Source organism: Eschscholzia californica, unplaced genomic scaffold (assembly GCF_041429995.1).
Source record: "Eschscholzia californica isolate CP2 unplaced genomic scaffold, dmEscCali1.0.p SCAF_2, whole genome shotgun sequence".
Taxonomy (NCBI): Eukaryota; Viridiplantae; Streptophyta; class Magnoliopsida; order Ranunculales; family Papaveraceae; genus Eschscholzia; species Eschscholzia californica.
Window position 1 is genome coordinate 13,764,366 of NW_028238309.1, and position 20,201 is coordinate 13,784,566.

At 37.6% G+C, this 20,201-nt stretch overlaps 1 protein-coding gene and 1 pseudogene across 4 annotated transcripts; one reads left to right on the top strand and one right to left on the bottom strand.

Annotated features, from left to right (window-relative positions):
• Positions 1-40: 40 nt before the first annotated feature.
• Positions 41-12,038, top strand: LOC147556380 (uncharacterized; annotated as a pseudogene). The gene is made up of 12 exons (XR_015235338.1): positions 41-562; positions 7,429-7,558; positions 7,661-7,788; positions 8,035-8,179; positions 8,764-8,848; positions 9,480-9,596; positions 9,692-9,776; positions 9,959-10,067; positions 10,172-10,239; positions 10,381-10,506; positions 10,598-11,665; positions 11,752-12,038. The product of XR_015235338.1 is annotated as an uncharacterized LOC147556380 (transcript).
• A 1,714-nt stretch (positions 12,039-13,752) lies between these two features.
• On the bottom strand, positions 13,753-19,698 carry LOC147556381 (uncharacterized). 3 transcript variants are annotated; one of them, XM_086664271.1, is made up of 10 exons: positions 19,299-19,698; positions 18,765-18,858; positions 17,792-18,079; positions 16,645-16,774; positions 16,415-16,542; positions 16,024-16,168; positions 15,358-15,442; positions 14,715-14,886; positions 14,329-14,625; positions 13,753-14,232 (listed from the first exon to the last, which is right to left on the bottom strand). In XM_086664271.1, the coding sequence occupies exons 3-10, from the start codon at positions 18,068-18,070 to the stop codon at positions 14,227-14,229; spliced, it is 1,242 nt and encodes a 413-aa protein (XP_086520397.1). In that variant the 5' UTR covers positions 18,071-18,079; positions 18,765-18,858; positions 19,299-19,698; the 3' UTR covers positions 13,753-14,226. The 3 variants fall into 3 exon arrangements, with proteins under 3 accessions (XP_086520397.1, XP_086520399.1, XP_086520398.1); XM_086664273.1 differs by having other exon boundaries at positions 14,329-14,622; positions 19,299-19,441; XM_086664272.1 differs by having other exon boundaries at positions 18,761-18,858; positions 19,299-19,431.
• Between the last annotated feature and the right edge of the window lie 503 nt (positions 19,699-20,201).

Below are 20,201 nucleotides of genomic sequence, written 5' to 3' on the forward strand. Positions count from 1 at the left end.
AAGTTGTTTCTCCAGACTCCAAATCTCCAGTAGGTTTGAAATGAGGAAGCATGAAAGTGTTGGTCCCTCTCTCACCTCACCATCTATTTATTGTTGATACTAAGGGTAGTGTTATTTTTTCCAAAATAAAATCGTTGAAGAATGTTCCTTGTGTGATTTTTTCCAATATAACCGGTAGGGTAATTGGGCGGGTATGATCGGGCGGAAACCTAACAAATTGCTTCACCTCTTTCAATTTTTAAGCGCGAGATTGTGTTCCTTGTGTGATTTTCAGAGAGGAAAGATGGGGCACGCCGGGTCTGCTAAAGAAGGCAAAAAAACCTCCATGAATAATCGAAACAAATCTTTAGGAGTGGTGAAGAAGCCGATGAAATCAGTTGGATCAACTCTCAAGAACTAGAAAAATCCAATGAAATCAGTAGGAGCAACAACTACTCCCAATATCTAGAAATGGCCGATGAAATCAACGCGAACAACAACAACTAATCCCAACAACCAGAAAAAACCTAGATCAGCTACACTCAAAAACCAGATTCGATCAACAGAACGAATGCTCAAAAAGGTACCTCAAAAATCATCTTTTTATTGCTAGGGTTTACTGATTTATAGGTTTGGACTCAATATGTTTTCTAGTTGAAGCTATTTTTTAATGTATTTCACTCTTATTTTGTAATAGTGGTTGAAGAGTTTATATAATAGGAGCAAGGTTTGATATTTTTAGGGTTTTAGGTCACATATCTGGAACATGGATTTAACATTTAGGTTTTATTGAACATTATTATTTCTAGGGTTATAAAACAGATTGAGTTTTTAGGGTTAAGAGAGTATATATTGTATCAAATGTAATTTGGATGAATCATGGTTTAAGTTGTTTGTAAGTTCAATTTGTTAATTGACTATGCTCCTGATGTAGGACAGAAATGGGAAAGTGGAATTAAGGAACAAAATAACTTGATTATATTATAGAAAGACACTAGCATCACACTAGTACAAACTAGGAATCACTCCTAGAGCCCTTAGGCATCACACCTTTGGGGTATTGGCATCACACAAACACATAAAGCTGAAATAGCTGCTGGAATACTCTCTGTCTCTCCTCAAACAGCAGAAATACAGGCCTTATATAGACCTAAAACCAACCTTTGCCATCTTTACTTGTAGACTGTTGAACTTCTAAAACTCCTAGGACACTAAAAGACATTATAAAGGACATTTAAGACATTAAAGAGACACTATAAGACATTAAAGAGACACTAACAGACATTAAAAGACATTAAAACTTTAAACAAGGTGGAACCATTTTGGATTAGGCCCACATTATTCAAGATTCCAAGAGGGTCCTTCATCTAAAACATGCCAAATCAGAATTTGGGCCTTAGAATCTTTCTTTTGACGCCTCCGATACACCTTTTGTGGTTGTTGCTGCCATTCATCTCTATCAACTCTCCCTGGCTTGAGAAAACTCGACCCCGGCGAGTTAATTGCATGAAACTTCTCATAAAGGTCTTGGTCGAGTCTTTGAAACTCATCATCTCTAATCCACGTACAATCTGAAAGTGGGCGTCCCCTCCATTTGATCAAATACTTTTGATAACCACCTGCCCTAGTAGAAACAATTTGATGATCTACAACGTCTTCAATTTCTTCTTTTGAATGTGGGGCTGGTGGTAGACGAATGACAGGATCCTTGTCAACTACATAGCTGTCGTGTTCATGGTACAAAGTAAGATCCTCAATGTTGAACACATTACTTATGCCCATATCTTTGGGTAAGTCGAGAACATATGCATTAGAGCTGATCTTCTTAAGAACCATATATGGACCAGCACTTCTAGAGTGAAGTTTCTTAAAAGTACCTTTAGGGTACCTTTCGGGTCTGATTCGTACCATAACCATGTCTCCCTCGTTAAACTCAATAAACTTCTTCCTCAAGTCGGCATGTGCTTTATAATTTTGATTGCTGATTGCAATCTTTCGCCTTACCTCATCATGTATGTCCCGAATGTGCTTACTAAAAGCATCTGCTTCAGCACTAGGGCGTGCTTCAATTGGTAAAGGAACCAAATCAATAGGCTTCTTTGACAGTATACCAGTTACTATTTCAAAGGGGCTGCGACCAGTAGATCTGTTCACTGAACTATTATAAGCAAATTCAGCCATAGGAATGACCAGATCCCAGCTAGGAGCATGGTCACCCACGAGGCAACGAAGTAAATCACCCAAACTTCGATTAACAACTTCGGTTTGACCATCCGTCTGTGGGTGAAAAGAAGAAGAAAACTTCAGCTTTGTATTCAGCAATTTCCATAGGGTACGCCAAAAATAACTCATAAACTTCACATCACGATCCGAGACGATGGTTGTAGGCAACCCGTGAAGTCGAACTACTTCTTTAAAGAAGAGCTTAGCAACAAAGACAGCATCAGCAGTCTTTGTACACGGAATAAAATGTGCCATTTTCGAAAATCGGTCCACAACCACATATATGGAATCATGGCCTCTTAGGGTTTTTGATAACCCAAGGATAAAGTCCATGCTTAGGTCTTGCCATGGTTCATGAGGGACAGGTAATGGCATATATAAGCCGGTATTTTTCCGCCTTCCTTTTGCTGTTTGACAAGTTCGACAACGAGAAACGACTTTGGCAACATCTCTTTTCAAGCCTGGCCAATAAAATCGATCTTCAACCATCACAATAGTCTTATCTCTTCCAAAGTGACCTGCTGCTCCTCCTGCATGTAATTCCCATATTACTTGCTCTCTAAGAGACGTGTCGGGTAAACAAAGTTGAGTCCCCTTGAACAAGTAGCCATCGTGTATAGAAAATTCAGTATGTACTCCTTGCTGTCCAGCCAACAAATCAGCATAGATGATGCTGAAATCTTTACAAGAGGGGTAGTCCTTTTTTAGTAAATCAAAACCGACAACTTGGACTTGCATGGAAGAGAGGATATGAACTACTCGACTTAAAGCATCAGCAACCTTGTTTTCAGTACCTGCCTTGTGCTTGATAACAAAAGCATATTCTTGTAAGAAAGAAACCCACTTACCATGACGACGATTTAAATTCTTTTGAGAGTTTATGTATTTGAGAGCCTCATGGTCAGAGAATAGCACAAACTCTTGAAAAATAAGATAAGTCCGCCAATAACGAAGGGCTTGAACAACAGCATAAAATTCCTTGTCATACGTGGAATATTTTTGCTTTGCCTCATTAAGTTTTTTGCTGAAAAATGCGACTGGATGTCCTTCTTGACTTAAAACACCTCCAATTCCCACATGTGATGCATCACATGTCACTTCAAACACCTTTGAGAAGTCAGGAAGGTGCAAAACAGGAGCTTCCGTCATCCTTTTCTTTATCTCGTCAAAAGCTATTGATGCTGCCTTCGTCCATACAAATTGCCCGTTCTTCAAGCAATTAGTTATAGGTGCCATGACAGTACTAAAATTCTTGATAAAACGCCTATAGAATGTTGCCAAACCATGAAATCTTCGTACATCATGTACCGTACTCGGAGTTGGCCAATTTGTGATAGCTTTTACCTTATCCGGATCGACTTGTACACCTTTCGCTGAAACAACAAAGCCTAGAAAAACAACATGTGTGCTCATGAAGGAACACTTCTTCAAGTTAACATAGAGCTTCTCTTGGCGTAAAAGCCTCATAACTCGTTGCAAATGGACTAGATGCTCCTCTTTTGTTTTGCTGTATATAAGGATATCGTCAAAGTAAACAACCAAAAATTGACCAATAAAGGGTTGTAATACCTGAGTCATGAAGCGCATGAATGTGCTAGGGGCGTTAGACAAGCCAAAAGGCATGACTAGCCATTCATATAGACCATCCTTCGTCTTAAATGCAGTCTTCCATTCATCCCCTGGCCTTATGCGTATTTGATGGTAGCCACTTTTGAGATCTATCTTGGAAAATATTAGAGAACCAGCCATCATGTCTAATAGATCATCAAGTCTAGGTATTGGGAAATGATACTTGATGGTAATCTTATTGATAGCACGACTATCAACACACATACGCCAAGTACCGTCTTTCTTTGGTGTGAGCAACGCGGGGACAGCACAAGGGCTTAAACTTTCACGAATAAAACCCTTGGTTAACAACTCTTTAACCTGCCGTTGTAACTCAGCATGCTCACTTGGATTCATGCGATAAGCTGGAAGATTAGGTAGTTGTGATCCCGGAACCAGGTCTATTGCATGTTGAATAGTACGCATAGGAGGCAGTTCATCAGGTAGCTCTTCAGGTGCCACATCAGAAAAATCAGCCAATAACTTCGACACTTCTGAGGGAATCAAAGGGGAATGGACAGCAGCAGTTTTATCAACTTCTTTCTGCACTACAATATACACAAATCCCGATTCTTTGCTGTCTAATTCAAATTCCTTCTTGGTAATCATGTGAAGGGACTTTTTATTGCTTGCAACAACAGTTTTGGGCTTCTTTTCCTTGTATTTTTCAATTTCAGCTGCACTCATAGGCTTCAACACAATGTTTTTGTTGTTGAATGTGAAGCTGTATGTGTTCTCCTTCCCGTGATGGTGTACTTCACGATCATAAAGCCATGGGCGCCCAAGAATTATGTGGGCAACTTTCATAGGAATCACATCACACCAAATGGAATCACTATAAGTACCACAAGAAAGTGAAACGAGGCAGCGATGACTTACCGGGATTGAGGTATTGTCTATCCATGCCACTTTATAAGGATGTGGGTGCGGTTGGGCAGCAAGCTTAAGGTGTTCAACTGTGGTTGCTGAAACAACATTCATGCAGCTCCCACCATCGATAATAAGCTTTTTAGCTTGGTCACCACAACGAACCAACATTTGGAAGATTGAAGTACGTCGCCAATCTTCTTTCTCAACTTTTGGAGATGCTAGGATGCGCCTAACAACAGATAAATGAGACGTATCTTCTTCATCTTCTTCTAAGTCATCGGGGTTATATGTCCCGTAATCAAACAAATTTTGATTCTCCTCATCTTCTTGTAAACCGACTTCCGTTTCGTCTTCTATAACAATATGTAAGTTCTTCTTTGGGCATTGGTATGCCAAATGACCAGCCTCCCCACATTTGAAGCACTTATTTCCTGAAAAGGGTTTGCCATTGGCGTTATCTCTAGTAGAAGAACCCCTAAAAACTTGAGATTTGTTTGTTTGTTGATTTGGTGCTGTCCGAACTCCATCATTAGATCTCCGATTTGCTGTTTCCATGGTTTGACTCCCAAACTTCTTTGTTGTAGGGTAGCTTAGGTACTCATCCATGTCCAACGCAAGTTGGAAAGCATGTTCCAGATTGTAAATTGGATGTCGAAGTAATTCCCTTCTTATGTCAGCTCTTAGGCCTGCTTTAAATCGAGCAAGGGCTTGTCGAGGATCTTCCACCACTTCACTCCTAGTTTTAAGCTCATCAAATTTCTGCATGTATTGTATCACTGGCATGCTGCCTTGCTTTAAGTTAATAAGTTGATCACACAATTTGTCATGATAGTTTGCTGGCATGTATTTCTCTCGTAGTTTAATCTTCATTTCTTGCCATGTGTCAATTGATGGCAGTCCCTTTCGTCTGATATCTCCTTCAACACCATTCCACCACACTTTTGCTAAGCCTACCAGTTTCATCTTAGCAAATCTAACTCGTCGCTCATCAGTCATATCAAACCAATCGAAATACTCTTCGATTGATGTAAGCCAATCTGAAAATAGAGTTGGGTCAACCTTACCTTCAAAATCTGGTACTTCAATCCTTACTTTCTTTGTAATATCACCAGCTGCATCATGTTCTGGTTGCCTCATATTTCTTAGTTCAAAAACACGAGTCCTACGTCTTTGTGGACTGTTTTGGGGCTGATCGTCTTGATTTTCCTCTTCATCATTACCAGCTTGGTCATCTTGTCCCGCAGCTTCAGAATTATTACCTGGATGGCGTGTTCGAGTTTCCATCTCTCTTAGTCTGATTTCTATATCATTGAGTTGATCTACAGTTCTGAAAAGGATTTCGTCACGCTGGTCATCAGTTATTCTTCCTCGAAGATTTCTTCCGGACCTATTTGCCATACGTAACCTCGCTCGGATACCAAAATGATGTAGGACAGAAATGGGAAACTGGAATTAAGGAACAAAATAACTTGATTACATTATAGAAAGACACTAGCATCACACTAGTACAAACTAGGAATCACTCCTAGAGCCCTTAGGCATCACACCTTTGGGGTATTTGCATCACACAAACACATAAAGCTGAAATAGCTGTTGGAATACTCTCTGTCTCTCCTCAAACAACAGAAATACAGGCCTTATATAGACCTAAAACCAACCTTTGCCATCTTTACTTGTAGACTGTTGAACTTCTAAAACTCCTAGGACACTAAAAGACATTATAAAGGACATTTAAGACATTAAAGAGACACTATAAGACATTAAAGACATTAAAGAGACACTAACAGACATTAAAAGACATTAAAACTTTAAACAAGGTGGAACCATTTTGGATTAGGCCCACATTATTCAAGATTCCAAGAGGGCCCTTCATCTAAAACATGCCAAATCAGAATTTGGGCCTTAGAATCTTTCTTTTGACGCCTCCGATACACCTTTTGTGGTTGTTGCTGCCATTCATCTCTATCAGCTCCTGTACACTTCAGAGATGAAACACTAGGGTTTCGAGATTGAATAAATAAAACTGCTGCATAGGCGTATTTCTTTTTCATAAACTTGTGATATTGGTAAGAGACTATACAGGATGCGGGCATGTTTTATCGTTGAAGTTTCTCCCTGTTTTGGGTTTATGTTCCACTATAGAATATAGATTTTGATAAGACAGATCTTATCACGGAAATTTATTTGGGAGTACTTATATATCAATGAGATGTTAGTTCGATAAGTTTAGTGAGTTCTTTTGTTATGGGAAAGTGAGTAAAAACTCATATTTCTTGAAAAATCGAAGAAAAATCCCCTTCTTTATTCTTTAGGAGTTAGAAAGATCCTGCTACGACAAAAAACACCGCAACACTTAACTATTTTTGGGTTTTCTAGTTTGTGTAGATCTCATGGGCATCAAAATTTGAGGGTTAAAACAAGTTCTCTTGGAAAGTAATTTGTTTGAGCTTTTGATTCACCTTCTTTCGCCTTGCTAGAAGCTTTTGACCTTATATGTACTTATGTAGTACAATGTACAACACTGTTAAACTTTTTACCGTATTTTATGATCTCATGGGCATCAGAAATAAAAGCTTTTTGATAGATTTAATTCTCGACATAGTTTCAAGATATTTTTGTTGTGGAGCTGCATACTTTTCGATTTTGTGGTTTTACTCAGTTTTGCTAAGTAAGTTTCTCAATCATGTTATGTTTCTGGCTTTATATTTGTACGATGACAGCATCTTAACGTTTTTTGTTTTCTTCAAGAATTTGCCTGCTGAAGTCAAAGAAGCTCTAGAGAAGAAGTTAGAAGATCTTAAAAACGAGATTGATCGTCAAGCTTGCTTGGCAATAGAGCTTAAAATTTCCAAGAGAAACAAGAAGAGACATTTTCTTGGTATGTGTACTTTTTCATGTTTCATTGTGTTTGAGTGATGATATGCTTTTGTTTTCGTTGGAATTATTACTAACTTATACAGTGAAACATTGTGCCAATTAGAGGGAATAAAGATAGGTAGGAGCATAAAACGTCTGGAAAAACTGTAACTTACTTCAACAGATCCAACCCAGGAGGCAGATATTAAAGATCAGCTAGCTAAACTGAAGGAAGATCTCGAATATGTTAAGGTAAGTTGTATAGGTTATTGTCTTTGGTGCTCTTTTTTCAGAGATACCTTGGGTGTTAATGTCATAGTGATTTTGGATTGAGCAAAATACGTTTTGCTTCTGAATATTTGGAAATGTATTTACTTATGCGATCCATAGTTTCTCATAGATGTGCGACATACGTCAAATATTCCATTAGCTGTCTAGCTACAGGAAGGATTGTTTGCTAGTCAGAGACGAAGTTGATAGTTGTGTTCTTTGAAACAGTTCTTTCCGACACCCGAGGAGTATGTTTCTTTGTTTATTGGAGGCGATGATGCCAATGTGGTTGAAAAGCGGAACAAATGGCGCCAGCAGATTAAAGCCAATATCATAGACGCAGCGGCTAATGGAAAGGATCTAGAAGGTCAAGGTAATTTGTTTTTTATGCAAGCTTTCTTGTAGTTGGTTACTAATGGGGTCAGGGCAGTTGCATGTTGTTAACTGGACAGCTCAATGATCAAATGTTGGTGAAAGTAACCACCAAGCCTCACATTCACTTTAGATTTATCACGAAAATGAGAAAACTTTGCATTGCAAATGTCACTGAATAACTTGAAATGTTCGAAACCGCTTGTTACATTTTTTCGAAATCGATACATTGAGAGAGGGTTCAAGTCCAACAAAAGAACTAAAATAATTTCTTTAATTGTATGTAAATTTTCCATGCATATCCTCCGTCTAAGACTCTAATAGAACATTTATCAGATAATATCAAAATTCACTTACATCTGCAATTTCATTACTTTTTATTTGTTTCATTGTAACCCAAAACAGAGAGATGAAGGTTTTAAAAAATTGATTGGATAAGCTGGTTTCATTTTAGTATACGTCTGGCTACTTGGTAGCTTAGTCTTTTACAGACACTTTCTTCTCTTTCTTTTGCTGTTTGGCAACACTAAATTCCAACTTATTTTCAAAATGTGAAAGAAGACTTGCATTAATATGCTTTTGCAGATCTGGAAGGTGATGATTTCTTTATGAACGGAAGCTCAAGTGATGAAGACGATGCTGCCGATGAATGTATCGATAAAAATACGAGGTATGACATCCAATGATGTTTATCTAAGAAACTCTGATTGAGTACTATAACTAAATTAGATGTATGAAAGGATAAATTGAGGCCTAAAATCACAAGGCTTCTGGCTAACAAAACCACAAGTAGATCTGTTAAGGCCTAATCTTTGGTGAGGATGCCCTCGATAGGAGTTGGGCATTCGGAAATTTCAAGTCCAAAAGAGACATTTGATATTCCTGAGTTGAGTACGAGCCCCCCATATAGTTATTTGTTGCACTTAAGCTTTCAGTATATGAGTGAGAATGAAATTTGCATTGGTATATATATATACACACACAAATACACACATGTTTACTAACATAAACTGCATCTTAAATATGAAACAAGTAACATTTTGTTTGTTGATGGATGTTTCCAATAATATATATTATATATATATTGCCCAAGTCTCTTGGAAAGAAACCAATATCTCCACTTCTATGTAACATGAACACTATTTTGTTTCTTACCTGTGACAGGAAAAAAATTAGATGCTTGCATCATTTCATATAATTAGTCCTAAAAGTTATAAAAGGGATGATCTTTAATAAATTACATACATCCTTGTGCATTTAAGTTACAGACATTTGATATTCCTGAAATATAACAATTTTAGGGTAGAGGCAGAGTCCTTGAGACATTTATCGGCGAAGTATTGTCCTCTACTACCTCCTCCAAGGTCGACTATTGCAGCAGCATTTAGTCCGGATGGAAGAACACTTGCTTCTACACATAAGTTATGATTTTGTTTTTATATTATGATATTTTGTGTCGGGTGATTTGGTTTTTCTTCTCCACCAACTGAACTATATACTGCTTTGGGTCCAGTGGTGACCACACGGTAAAGATAATTGATTGCCAGAGTGGGAGCTGCTTGAAAGTGTTGAGCGGTCATCGTCGAACGCCTTGGGTGGTAAGAACGTTGTATTCTCAAGTTTATATGTATATATATATATAGATATAAATGTATATATGTGTGCATATGTGCATTAATTGTTTTTCCTTAATCACACTAGTTATCTGAAATCCTGTGTGACTAGACTACTTCTGCTATTACATATTTTTTCTGCTCACGATCCAATGGAATTTTTGCAGGTTAGGTTCCATCCGTTACACCCAGAGATACTTGCTAGTGGAAGCTTGGACCACGAAGTTCGGTTATGGGATGCAAATACTGCAGAGTGTATAGGATCCCGTGATTTTTGTAATTTCTCTTTCAGAGCTTCTTAGTCAAAAGTTCTTTAAAAACAATAAAGCATTTATGTTTAAAGTGTAAATGTGATATTTGACAGTTTTTCTCACATGCAGACCGTCCTATTGCTTCTATAGCCTTTCATGCCCAAGGGGAACTTCTAGCTGTAGCTTCTGGTCACAAGGTAAGGGTCCATTATCTGGAACACTGGGACTTTGGACAGTTAAATCATTTGAAGAAGGGTTAATTGACTGACATACATTTCTATTATATCGATTTGACATTGTGTTAACTTCTTTCTTTGACATTTAAAATCCTTTTATAGCTGTACATATGGCACTACAACAAGAGGGGAGAGACATTTGCACCTACAATCGTATTGAAAACTAGGCGCTCACTCCGGGCTGTGCATTTCCATCCACATGCTGCTCCTTTTCTTTTAACAGCTGAGGTAAGAAATTTTGCATTTGTATTTTATTCTTAATACTCTTTTGTCTTTTTGTGTTTTTAATTGAGTTACTGCTTAATTGGACTATTTGCAGGTCAATGATCTAGACTCTCCAGATTCCCCGATGACACAGGCAACATCTGCGGGTTACTTGCATTATCCTCCTCCTGCTGTGTTTTTTGCAAATGTTCATTCTGGTGTTCGTAAACAAAGTGAAACTAATATGTCTCCTTTATCTTCTCCGTTCTTGTTCTGGCCATTTGCAAGAGATGAAGGAAGAACTTCTTTGCAACATGTGAATAGACCTGTTGGTTTAAGTAGTTTGCAGCAAATGGTTGATTCTTCTGCTTCTTTGCAGCTTCAAAGTGATATAAATGCAGGAAACCAGCACGACTATCTGGTTTCACCTTCTCCAATGGAGGTCTCTCCTGTAATTCATTCGAGCTCATATCAGTTACCAGAAGACTTGGAAAATGGTGCCCGACTCTGCTATGGACATTATGGAGACTACTGAAATGAATCAGCAAAATGATAGCCAAACTCTCAATAGGCAACCTAGGCCAGGCTATGAGGTCACACCTGGAATCTATCTATCAAATGTTTCTGGAAATTCAGGTCTCCAAATGCTTTTAAGAAGTGGTGAAATCGGACAAATTCATCAATTTTTTCCTTTTGGTGACCCAATGTTTTGGGAACTTCCTTTCGTTCAAGGTTGGCTAATGGGCCAAAGTCAAGCTGGTTTACATCCAATGGTTCCTCCTAGTGATGCCATTCATGAAAACTCATCTGGGATTCATTTAACTGGATCCTACACTGCAGGCCTTAATCTGCTTGCACGTAGTGCGGAATCACAGGCGCTAAATGGTGTTAGTCAATCTAGAACATCTGGTGCCCGTCATCGGTCTTCTCGTTCTCGTTCTACCACACTGTCTGGAACTGGAGAAGGTGCTGCTTTTATTAATATCACAAACGGAGAAACTGAACTTCAACCTGTTGTTGCTAGAACTGAATCTGAACTTGCTTCATCATTGGCTGCAGCAGCTGCCACAGAATTGCCCTGCACCGTGAAGCTTAGAATATGGCCACATGATATTAACAATCCATGTGCGTCACTTGATGCAGAAAAATGCCGGTTAACTATCCCCCATGCTGTCCTTTGTAGGTATATCTTCTCACTTAATTTATGTTAGAAACTCTCTCTCTCATTGAATATTAACATTGTTGTTATACTATGTTTGCGCTTGGCAGTGAAATGGGTGCTCACTTTTCACCTTGTGGGAGGTTTTTAGCAGCCTGTGTTGCATGTACACTTCTTCATATGGAAGCTGATCCTGGGTTGCAATCACAGGTGCGGCATGGTGTCACTGGGGCCTCGACATCTCCAACACGACACCCTATTTCAGGTCACCAAGCTATGTACGAGCTTCGCATATATTCCCTCGAGGAGGCAACGTAAAGTTCTTTCTCTTATAATGTTACAGTTAGTCCCAAGTTTTTAGAGGCAACAAAACTTCTTCCTGATCTTAGCCCACCAATTTCTACCACCACCACCACTACCATTTCCCTCCTCTCTCTTTCTCTCTCTGCTAAATCTCTCCCTACTAAATCAGTCTCACTCTCTTCCTTTTTCTTTTTACAAATGTAACTTACTCTCTCTCTCTCCCTCTCTCTAGATTTTATTGTTTCGACCATAGGAAAAGGTTGCAGGCAAATCCCTAAAAAACTCGAGGAAGGTTTCAAACCCTTGATCAAGGGTCATAGAACTGTCTAAGTCTTTTAGACGAAGGGAATTCCGGCGAACGGAACCCTTCCCTTCGTAGGAACAGTAAGATTAAGAAAGAGAGAGAGAGAGAGAGAAAAGTTTAAGTTTGAGAGAAAGAGAAAAAAAGAAAGTTACAGTTTGTGAGAGAGAAAGTTTGGGAGCGAGAGGAAAGGGAAAGAAAAATGCAAATACTGATGATGGTTGTCGGAGGTGATCGCTAGAAGATAGAGAGAACCATTTGAAGAAAAAAAAGTCGCTTGTTTTCCGACGACGTTTATCGGCATGGAGAAGTAATTGTAGTATGATTGGGGGAAACAAAAGAAAAAAAAAATGTCAAAGAAACTTAAAATTTTGTACCCCAGAAAATATTCTTGTTGTATTCTTGTCTCCTCCATTACAGTGGCCTTATGTATTCTTGTCTCCTCCATTACAGTGGCCTTATGTATTCTTGTCTCCTCCATTACAGTGGCCTTATGTAATGATAGTGTTGACATAAACGGTTATCGTGCTTATCACATCTCATTGATGTATCAATGTCATTGTAATGACTATCTTGGTTACTTTCAAAAAAAAAATCTTACTCTTATTTTTTTCTCTTCATCCGTCAACTCCCTCAGTTATCTCTCGTCTTCATCTTCTTCCTCTCTCATCTCCATCCTCTCAAACCCTTGGAAAATATCATAAAATCTCTCCATTTAAATGATTTCATAGCTTGATAACAGGTTGTATTGGTTTGGTATCCAAACTGTTTGTATAACTGAACGCCTTTTACACAGACGAATAAACCAAGAACTTTTTTTTCGTTTCAACCCAATTTGTATCTTAGACAACTAACATCCCGTTCCAGAATTAAGATTGGAGGGAGAAGGGCGATCCCAAAAACTAGCAAAGAACCAACATTTCCCTACCGACGAGAAAACAGAGTTAAGACTCCTCAAACATGGCTATCGAACATATAAGGCAAACAAGTGAAAGAATCATTCAACTACAAGATTCTCGAGGTACCCACAAAATTCTCTTCTAAATAGAGACCATGTCCCCAAAAACCTCAAGTACAAGTACTCATCTAAGTGGAAAGAACAGGTAAATTGTGAACAAAGAGAGTGTATGCCAGTCAAAGTGAAGACAAGTGACATAAAACCTAAGAAAGCAAATTTCCCATAATACCAAAGCAGTAAAAGAAACAACTAGAACGAGGAGAGATGCAAGCATATACGTCTGAGCGGTGAACCAAACCAATCCGATGCAAAAGATACTCTTAAGCAAAGAGTTCTAGTTCCTGCTGAATCAACACCTAAAACAAGGTGCTAACAAATTAATCAAGAGTCAAACACCTAAACAGTAGATTTAGAAACTGCAGCAGTATAGAATCTAAAAGAGAAACGAGTAGCATCGAAGAAGGAGATTAAGTCTGGCAAAAGGGGCAAAGAAAACCTCCGAGAACAAACAATAATTTATAAGAATTTGAGAAGCAAATTGGGAGCACATTTAGCATCCGAACTTGAACATTAAACAACAAATCCATGTAAATTACATTTTGATACATTCACTACTGCGTAAACAGTATCTGAAAATCCAGTCTACTTGTTTTTCTTTTCTTTTTTCCTCATCACTATGATAGCGTTCTAGGTTTCCCGTACCGAGGTATCGCCTGCCCGCAGATCCCAGACCATACATGTCATATTTATGTGACTCAATTCTCAGTTGAGAACGTGGTCCTGATCATTCACCAGAGCATGAAAAAGATGAAAATTTCATAATGGATAGAAAAAGAACTACATAATATATGAATTGAGGAAAAAAATATTTTACACAATTTGAGACTTTGAGAAATATTGTAGTTCCTCCATTGCAATTTCATGCGACCACAAGAAGAAAACGAAGAAAGTGGGGTGACGAACTTTGGACTAATCTAACAGTTCAACTGGAATCTTGTGACTGTAGCACTCTTCACTATCTGATCATACCTGGAGAAAAAAATTGCAGGTTTTTCAGAAAGAAGGTTTATCATAAAAAAAATTGGTCCCAGTTACGTGCTTCTAGTTATGCTCAAAAAAACATACCTGTTGTTTTTTCTTCTTTGGTCTCCTTTTTCTTTTAGGTTTATGAACCTCAGAGTTTGAACTTTGATTATTATGTCCTGCCCCAGCATCTGAATATTCACGATTCCTGGAAGAAGATGGTATCTTGCTATCCGATTTGTTAAAAGATGACGACAGTGGAATTCTCTCTTTGAATGGTTTCTTGACCGAGGAAAATCCAACTCTGGGATGAATTACTTGAGACTGGTGTTTTGAGTCTCGGAATGAATTATTTGACGACCAAGGAGGAGAGATTACAGCTTCAGCAGCCTTGTGCTTCTAAGAAATGAAAGAAAGTAATGTAAAGTAAGAGAAGACAAATAACAGCTTTGTTTTAAAGCAATCTAAGAACACGTAAAAGAAATAACCTGTTTCTTGTCGGAAAAAGATGGCTGGTATGCAGGTTTTACAGATGCAGGTGTCGAGGCTTTCCTTTTAGGAATTCCAGATGCAGCTTTTCCAGAACCACGAAGGGACGTAGGGACTTTTTCTTTAGATATGCTAGATGCTGCTTTTCCGAAGGCACTGGGAGCTCGTTCGCTGAGATTTATGGTGCCAAAAATATTTTTATCAACAGTTTAAGTTGAAAACTATAGTTTGTGTATCGGAAGCAAGTTTTGAGTGGCTGAACTCTGCCTCCTTCCTCTCAACAAGTGCTTGATTTTGTTACAATATTGGGTAATATGCAGAAAGAAAAGACATGAGGAGATCCCTTGTTCTCTTCCGCTTATGAACTCAAACTCTCTATTCTACGGTTTCCACTACTTATTACACCAGATACATCAAATGGGTGTTACTTAGAGACCTTCCTATTTTATTGGACTTGAAATTTCCGAATGCCCAGCTCCTATCGAGGGCATCCTCACCAAAGATTAGGCCTTAACAGATCTACGTGTGGTTTTGTTAGCCAGAAGCCTTGTGAGTTTAGGCCTCAATTTATCCTTTCATACATCTAATTTAGTTATAGTACTCAATCAGAGTTTCTTAGATAAACATCATTGGATGTCATACCTCGTATTTTTATCGATACATTCATCGGCAGCATCGTCTTCATCACTTGAGCTTCCGTTCATAAAGAAATCATCACCTTCCAGATCTGCAAAAGCATATTAATGCAAGTCTTCTTTCACATTTTGAAAATTAGTTGGAATTTAGTGTTGCCAAACAGCAAAAGAAAGAGAAGAAAGTGTCTGTAAAAGACTAAGCTACCAAGTAGCCAGACGTATACTAAAATGAAACCAGCTTATCCAATCAATTTTTTAAAACCTTCATCTCTCTGTTTTGGGTTACAATGAAACAAATAAAAAGTAATGAAATTGCAGATGTAAGTGAATTTTGATATTATCTGATAAATGTTCTCTTAGAGTCTTAGACGGAGGATATGCATGGAAAATTTACATACAATTAAAGAAATTATTTTAGTTCTTTTGTTGGACTTGAACCCTCTCTCAATGTATCGAATTCGAAAAAATGCAAGCGGTTTCGAACATTTCAAGTTATTCAGTGCCATTTTCAATGCAAAGTTTTCTCATTTTCGTGATAAATTTAAAGTGAATGTGAGGCTTGGTGGTTACTTTCACCAACATTTGATCATTGAGCTGTCCAGTTAACAACATGCACCTGCCCTGACCCCATTAGTAACCAACTACAAGAAAGCTTGCATAAAAAACAAATTACCTTGACCTTCTAGATCCTTTCCATTAGCCGCTGCGTCTATGATATTGGCTTTAATCTGCTGGCGCCATTTGTTCCGCTTTTCAACCACATTGGCATCATCACCTCCAATAAACAAAGAAACATACTCCTCGGGTGTCGGAAAGAACTGTTTCAAAGAACACAACTATCAACTTCGTCTCTGACTAGCAAACAATCCTTCCTGTAGCTAGACAGCTAATGGAATATTTAACGTATGTCGCACATCTATGAGAAACTATGGATCGCATAAGTAAATACAGTTACAAATATTCAGAAGCAAAACGTATTTTGCTCAATCCAAAATCACTATGACATTAACACCCAAGGTATCTCTGAAAAAAGAGCACCAAAGACAATAACCTATACAGCTTACCTTAACATATTCGAGATCTTCCTTCAGTTTAGCTAGCTGATCTTTAATATCTGCCTCCTGGGTTGGATCTGTTGAAGTAAGTTGCAGTTTTTCCAGACGTTTTATGCTCCTACCTATCTTTATTCCCTCTAATTGGCACAATGTTTCACTGTATAAGTTAGTAATAATTCCAACGAAAACAAAAGCATATCATCACTCAAACACAATGAAACATGAAAAAGTACACATACCAAGAAAATGTCTCTTCTTGTTTCTCTTGGAAATTTTAAGCTCTATTGCCAAGCAAGCTTGACGATCAATCTCGTTTTTAAGATCTTCTAACTTCTTCTCTAGAGCTTCTTTGACTTCAGCAGGCAAATTCTTGAAGAAAACAAAAAACGTTAAGATGCTGTCATCGTATAAATATAAAGCCAGAAACATAACATGATTGAGAAACTTACTTAGCAAAACTGAGTAAAACCACAAAAATCGAAAAGTATGCAGCTCCACAACAAAAATATCTTGAAACTATGTCCAGAATTAAATCTATCAAAAAGCTTTTATTTCTGATGCCCATGAGATCATAAAATACGGTAAAAAGTTTAACAGTGTTGTACATTGTACTACATAAGTACATATAAGGTCAAAAGCTTCTAGCAAGGCGAAAGAAGGTGAATCAAAAGCTCAAACAAATTACTTTCCAATAGAACTTGTTTTAACCCTCCAATTTTGATGCCCATGAGATCTACACAAACTAGAAAACCCAAAAATAGTTAAGTGTTGCAGTGTTTTTTTTCGTAGCAGGATCTTTCTAACTCCTAAAGAATATAGAAGGGGATTTTTCTTCGATTTTTCAAGAAATATGAGTTTTTACTCACTTTCCCATAACAAAAGAACTCACTAAACTTATCGAACTAACGTCTCATTGATATATAAGTACTCCCAAATAAATTTCCGTGATAAGATCTGTCTTATCAAAATCTATATTCTATAGTGGAACATAAACCCAAAACTGGGAGAAACTTCAACGATAAAACATGCCCGCATCCTGTATAGTCTCTTACCAATATCACAAGTTTATGAAAAAGAAATACGCCTATGCAGCAGTTTTATTTATTCAATCTCGAAACCCTAGTGTTTCATCTCTGAAGTGTACAGGAGCATAGTCAATTAACAAATTGAACTTACAAACAGCTTAAACCATGATTCATCCAAATTACATTTGATACAATATATACTCTCTTAACCCTAAAAACTCAATCTGTTTTATAACCCCAGAAATAATAATGCTCAATAAAACCTAAATGTTAAATCCATGGCTTCAACTAGAAAACATATTGAGTCCAAACCTATAAATCAGTAAACCCTAGCAATAAAAAGATGAACTTTTTGAGGTACCTTTTTGAGCATTCGTTCTGTTGATCGAATCTGGTTTTTGAGTGTAGCTGATCTAGGTTTTTTCTGGTTGTTGGGATTAGTTGTTGTTGTTCGCGTTGATTTCATCGGCCATTTCTGGATATTGGGAGTAGTTGTTGCTCCTACTGATTTCATTGGATTTTTCTGGTTCTTGAGAGTTGGTCCAACTGATTTCATCGGCTTCTTCACCACTCCTAAAGATTTGTTTCGATTATTCATGGAGGCTATTTTGCCTTCTTTAGCGGAGCCGCCGTGCCCCATCTTTCCTCTCTGAAAATCACACAAGGAACACAATCTCGCGCTTAAAAATTGAAAGAGGTGAAGCGATTTGTTAGGTTTCCGGTATAAAAAATGACGCTTTCCCGGGTTTGTCTCCCGGGTGAATTAAGAGCTCGGTCCAACCCTAGCTTCTTTAAGGTCTAAAAAAAAGGGTTAAGCAATCAACATTTACGGTACTCGGACCAGAAGCTGATGAAGCTCCAAGGTCCATGACCTACAACAATTACTACTATTTCAGTTGTAGTAATACAACAACCAAATTAAGCAATCAACATTCATATCAAACCAAGTTGCTAACTCTAGATCAGCCATCATAAACAGGAAGCGACTCAACTTGACCAATAAATTGGCCTAAGGAATCATATCGAGTTATTAGGCTAATCCAAGAGTTTACCTTCATGGGCTTCATAAGTTATACAATCATTCATTGAAAACTCAAAAGCCATCAGATAAAATCATGAAACATCAAACCAGTCGACATACATATCAATAAAGCTACAACATTTGTCATCATTTGGTCTAAAAAATAAATCAGACATGTTGCTGAACTCAACTTGACCAAGAAATAGCCAGAATCAGAGTTAACCTTCATTATTCTAATTTAACTCTAACCATCAGAATCTACTGACCATCACACAGATATCATATAAACTGCAAGAAATATAGACATACTTACAGAGCTTGCAATTCTTAGATGAAAGATAAAACAGAACTAAGCCAAGAAAGACAGAAACCAAGTGGATAATATGGTTGTCTCTTAGACTCTTCACCTGCAAAATATGAAATTAGTTAGAAACCTAACACAAAACAAATATCATACAGTAACTAATACAAGTACCAAATAGATCACAAAAACAAAACCCTTATTAAGAACACACCAAAAACATGTAAAATTTCAATTCCAGATTCTACTAATAAATGTACCAAACAAAATAAGAAAAAAAATGACAACCCAAGTCAAAAGCTATCTAAACCCTAATCTGTTCACAACCCAGAACTCAAATCAAATATTTAACCTAATAATAAGCTTAAAGGAGTTTTACCCTAAAATTTCAGTTATGGGTAGTCAAAGTTAGGGTTTTGCTTAAGCTTAGTAAACAATACTGGAATCATATTGAATGAAGAATAAAATGGGTAAAAAATGATAATTTGGGTAGCTTAAAAAAAAGAGAAATTAGGGTTTGAGAGAGGATGTGAAATCCTTATTCACCTGATGAAGATCTGCTGGATAAATTTCTAGGTTTTTCAGATTCTAGGGTTTTAACTTTCAATACTCAAAGGAGAGGGACGAGAGAGAGTTTAGTGAGGTCGGCTGAGATTGAGAGAGGGAAAGGCAAAGAAAATGGGTAGGGTAATTGGGCGGGTATGATCGGGCGGACAAAACAAACGGGCAGACTCGGTCGGACCACCGGGCAGGGACTTTTGCCCGCTTCCATCCGGTTAGGATCTTTCGGTCGGGCGGGTACGGTCTGCTTCGGACATCGGACGGTCACGGACTCTTCGGACTCGGACGGTCGTGGGCGGATTTCGAGTTTCCGGGTCAAAATCCCACCCCTATATCCAAGTGATGATTCTGTTAGTTTGGGGGTTGAAATTGAATTTCTTATAATAGGGTTTAAAGGTGAGTTGGTCACAACATGAAAGCAAAATGGAAATTAAACATTTTTATTTTATTACACATATTGTAATTATTTCTTATTACTTGTAATATTTTTTAATTGTAAATTTATGAAATAGTAAAATATTGGAGATTATTCACTTTACTCAAAAAGATTTATAGATGATTTCATACTATCCTCATTTTACTGGTAAATGGTCGTCTATTGGCGTTAGATAAATTTGTATTGCTTGACCCAAAAGAACACTTATTTGTAGACTATAATTTAAGGAAATTTGGTCGAAGACTCTATTTGTGTTTTTCTTTTTGTTGAAAGCTCAAATATTTGCATTCTGTTTGGTTAAAAATTCAATATTCGTTTCAGATCTGTTGCAGCTGAAGACTTAAGAAAATGACTAATTTTTTTTAACAAAGTAAGAACTTTATAGGAAATTTTGACCAAAATTTTTAAAAATAATAAATTACTAGGTTATCTAGTCAATGGTGGTGGGTGAT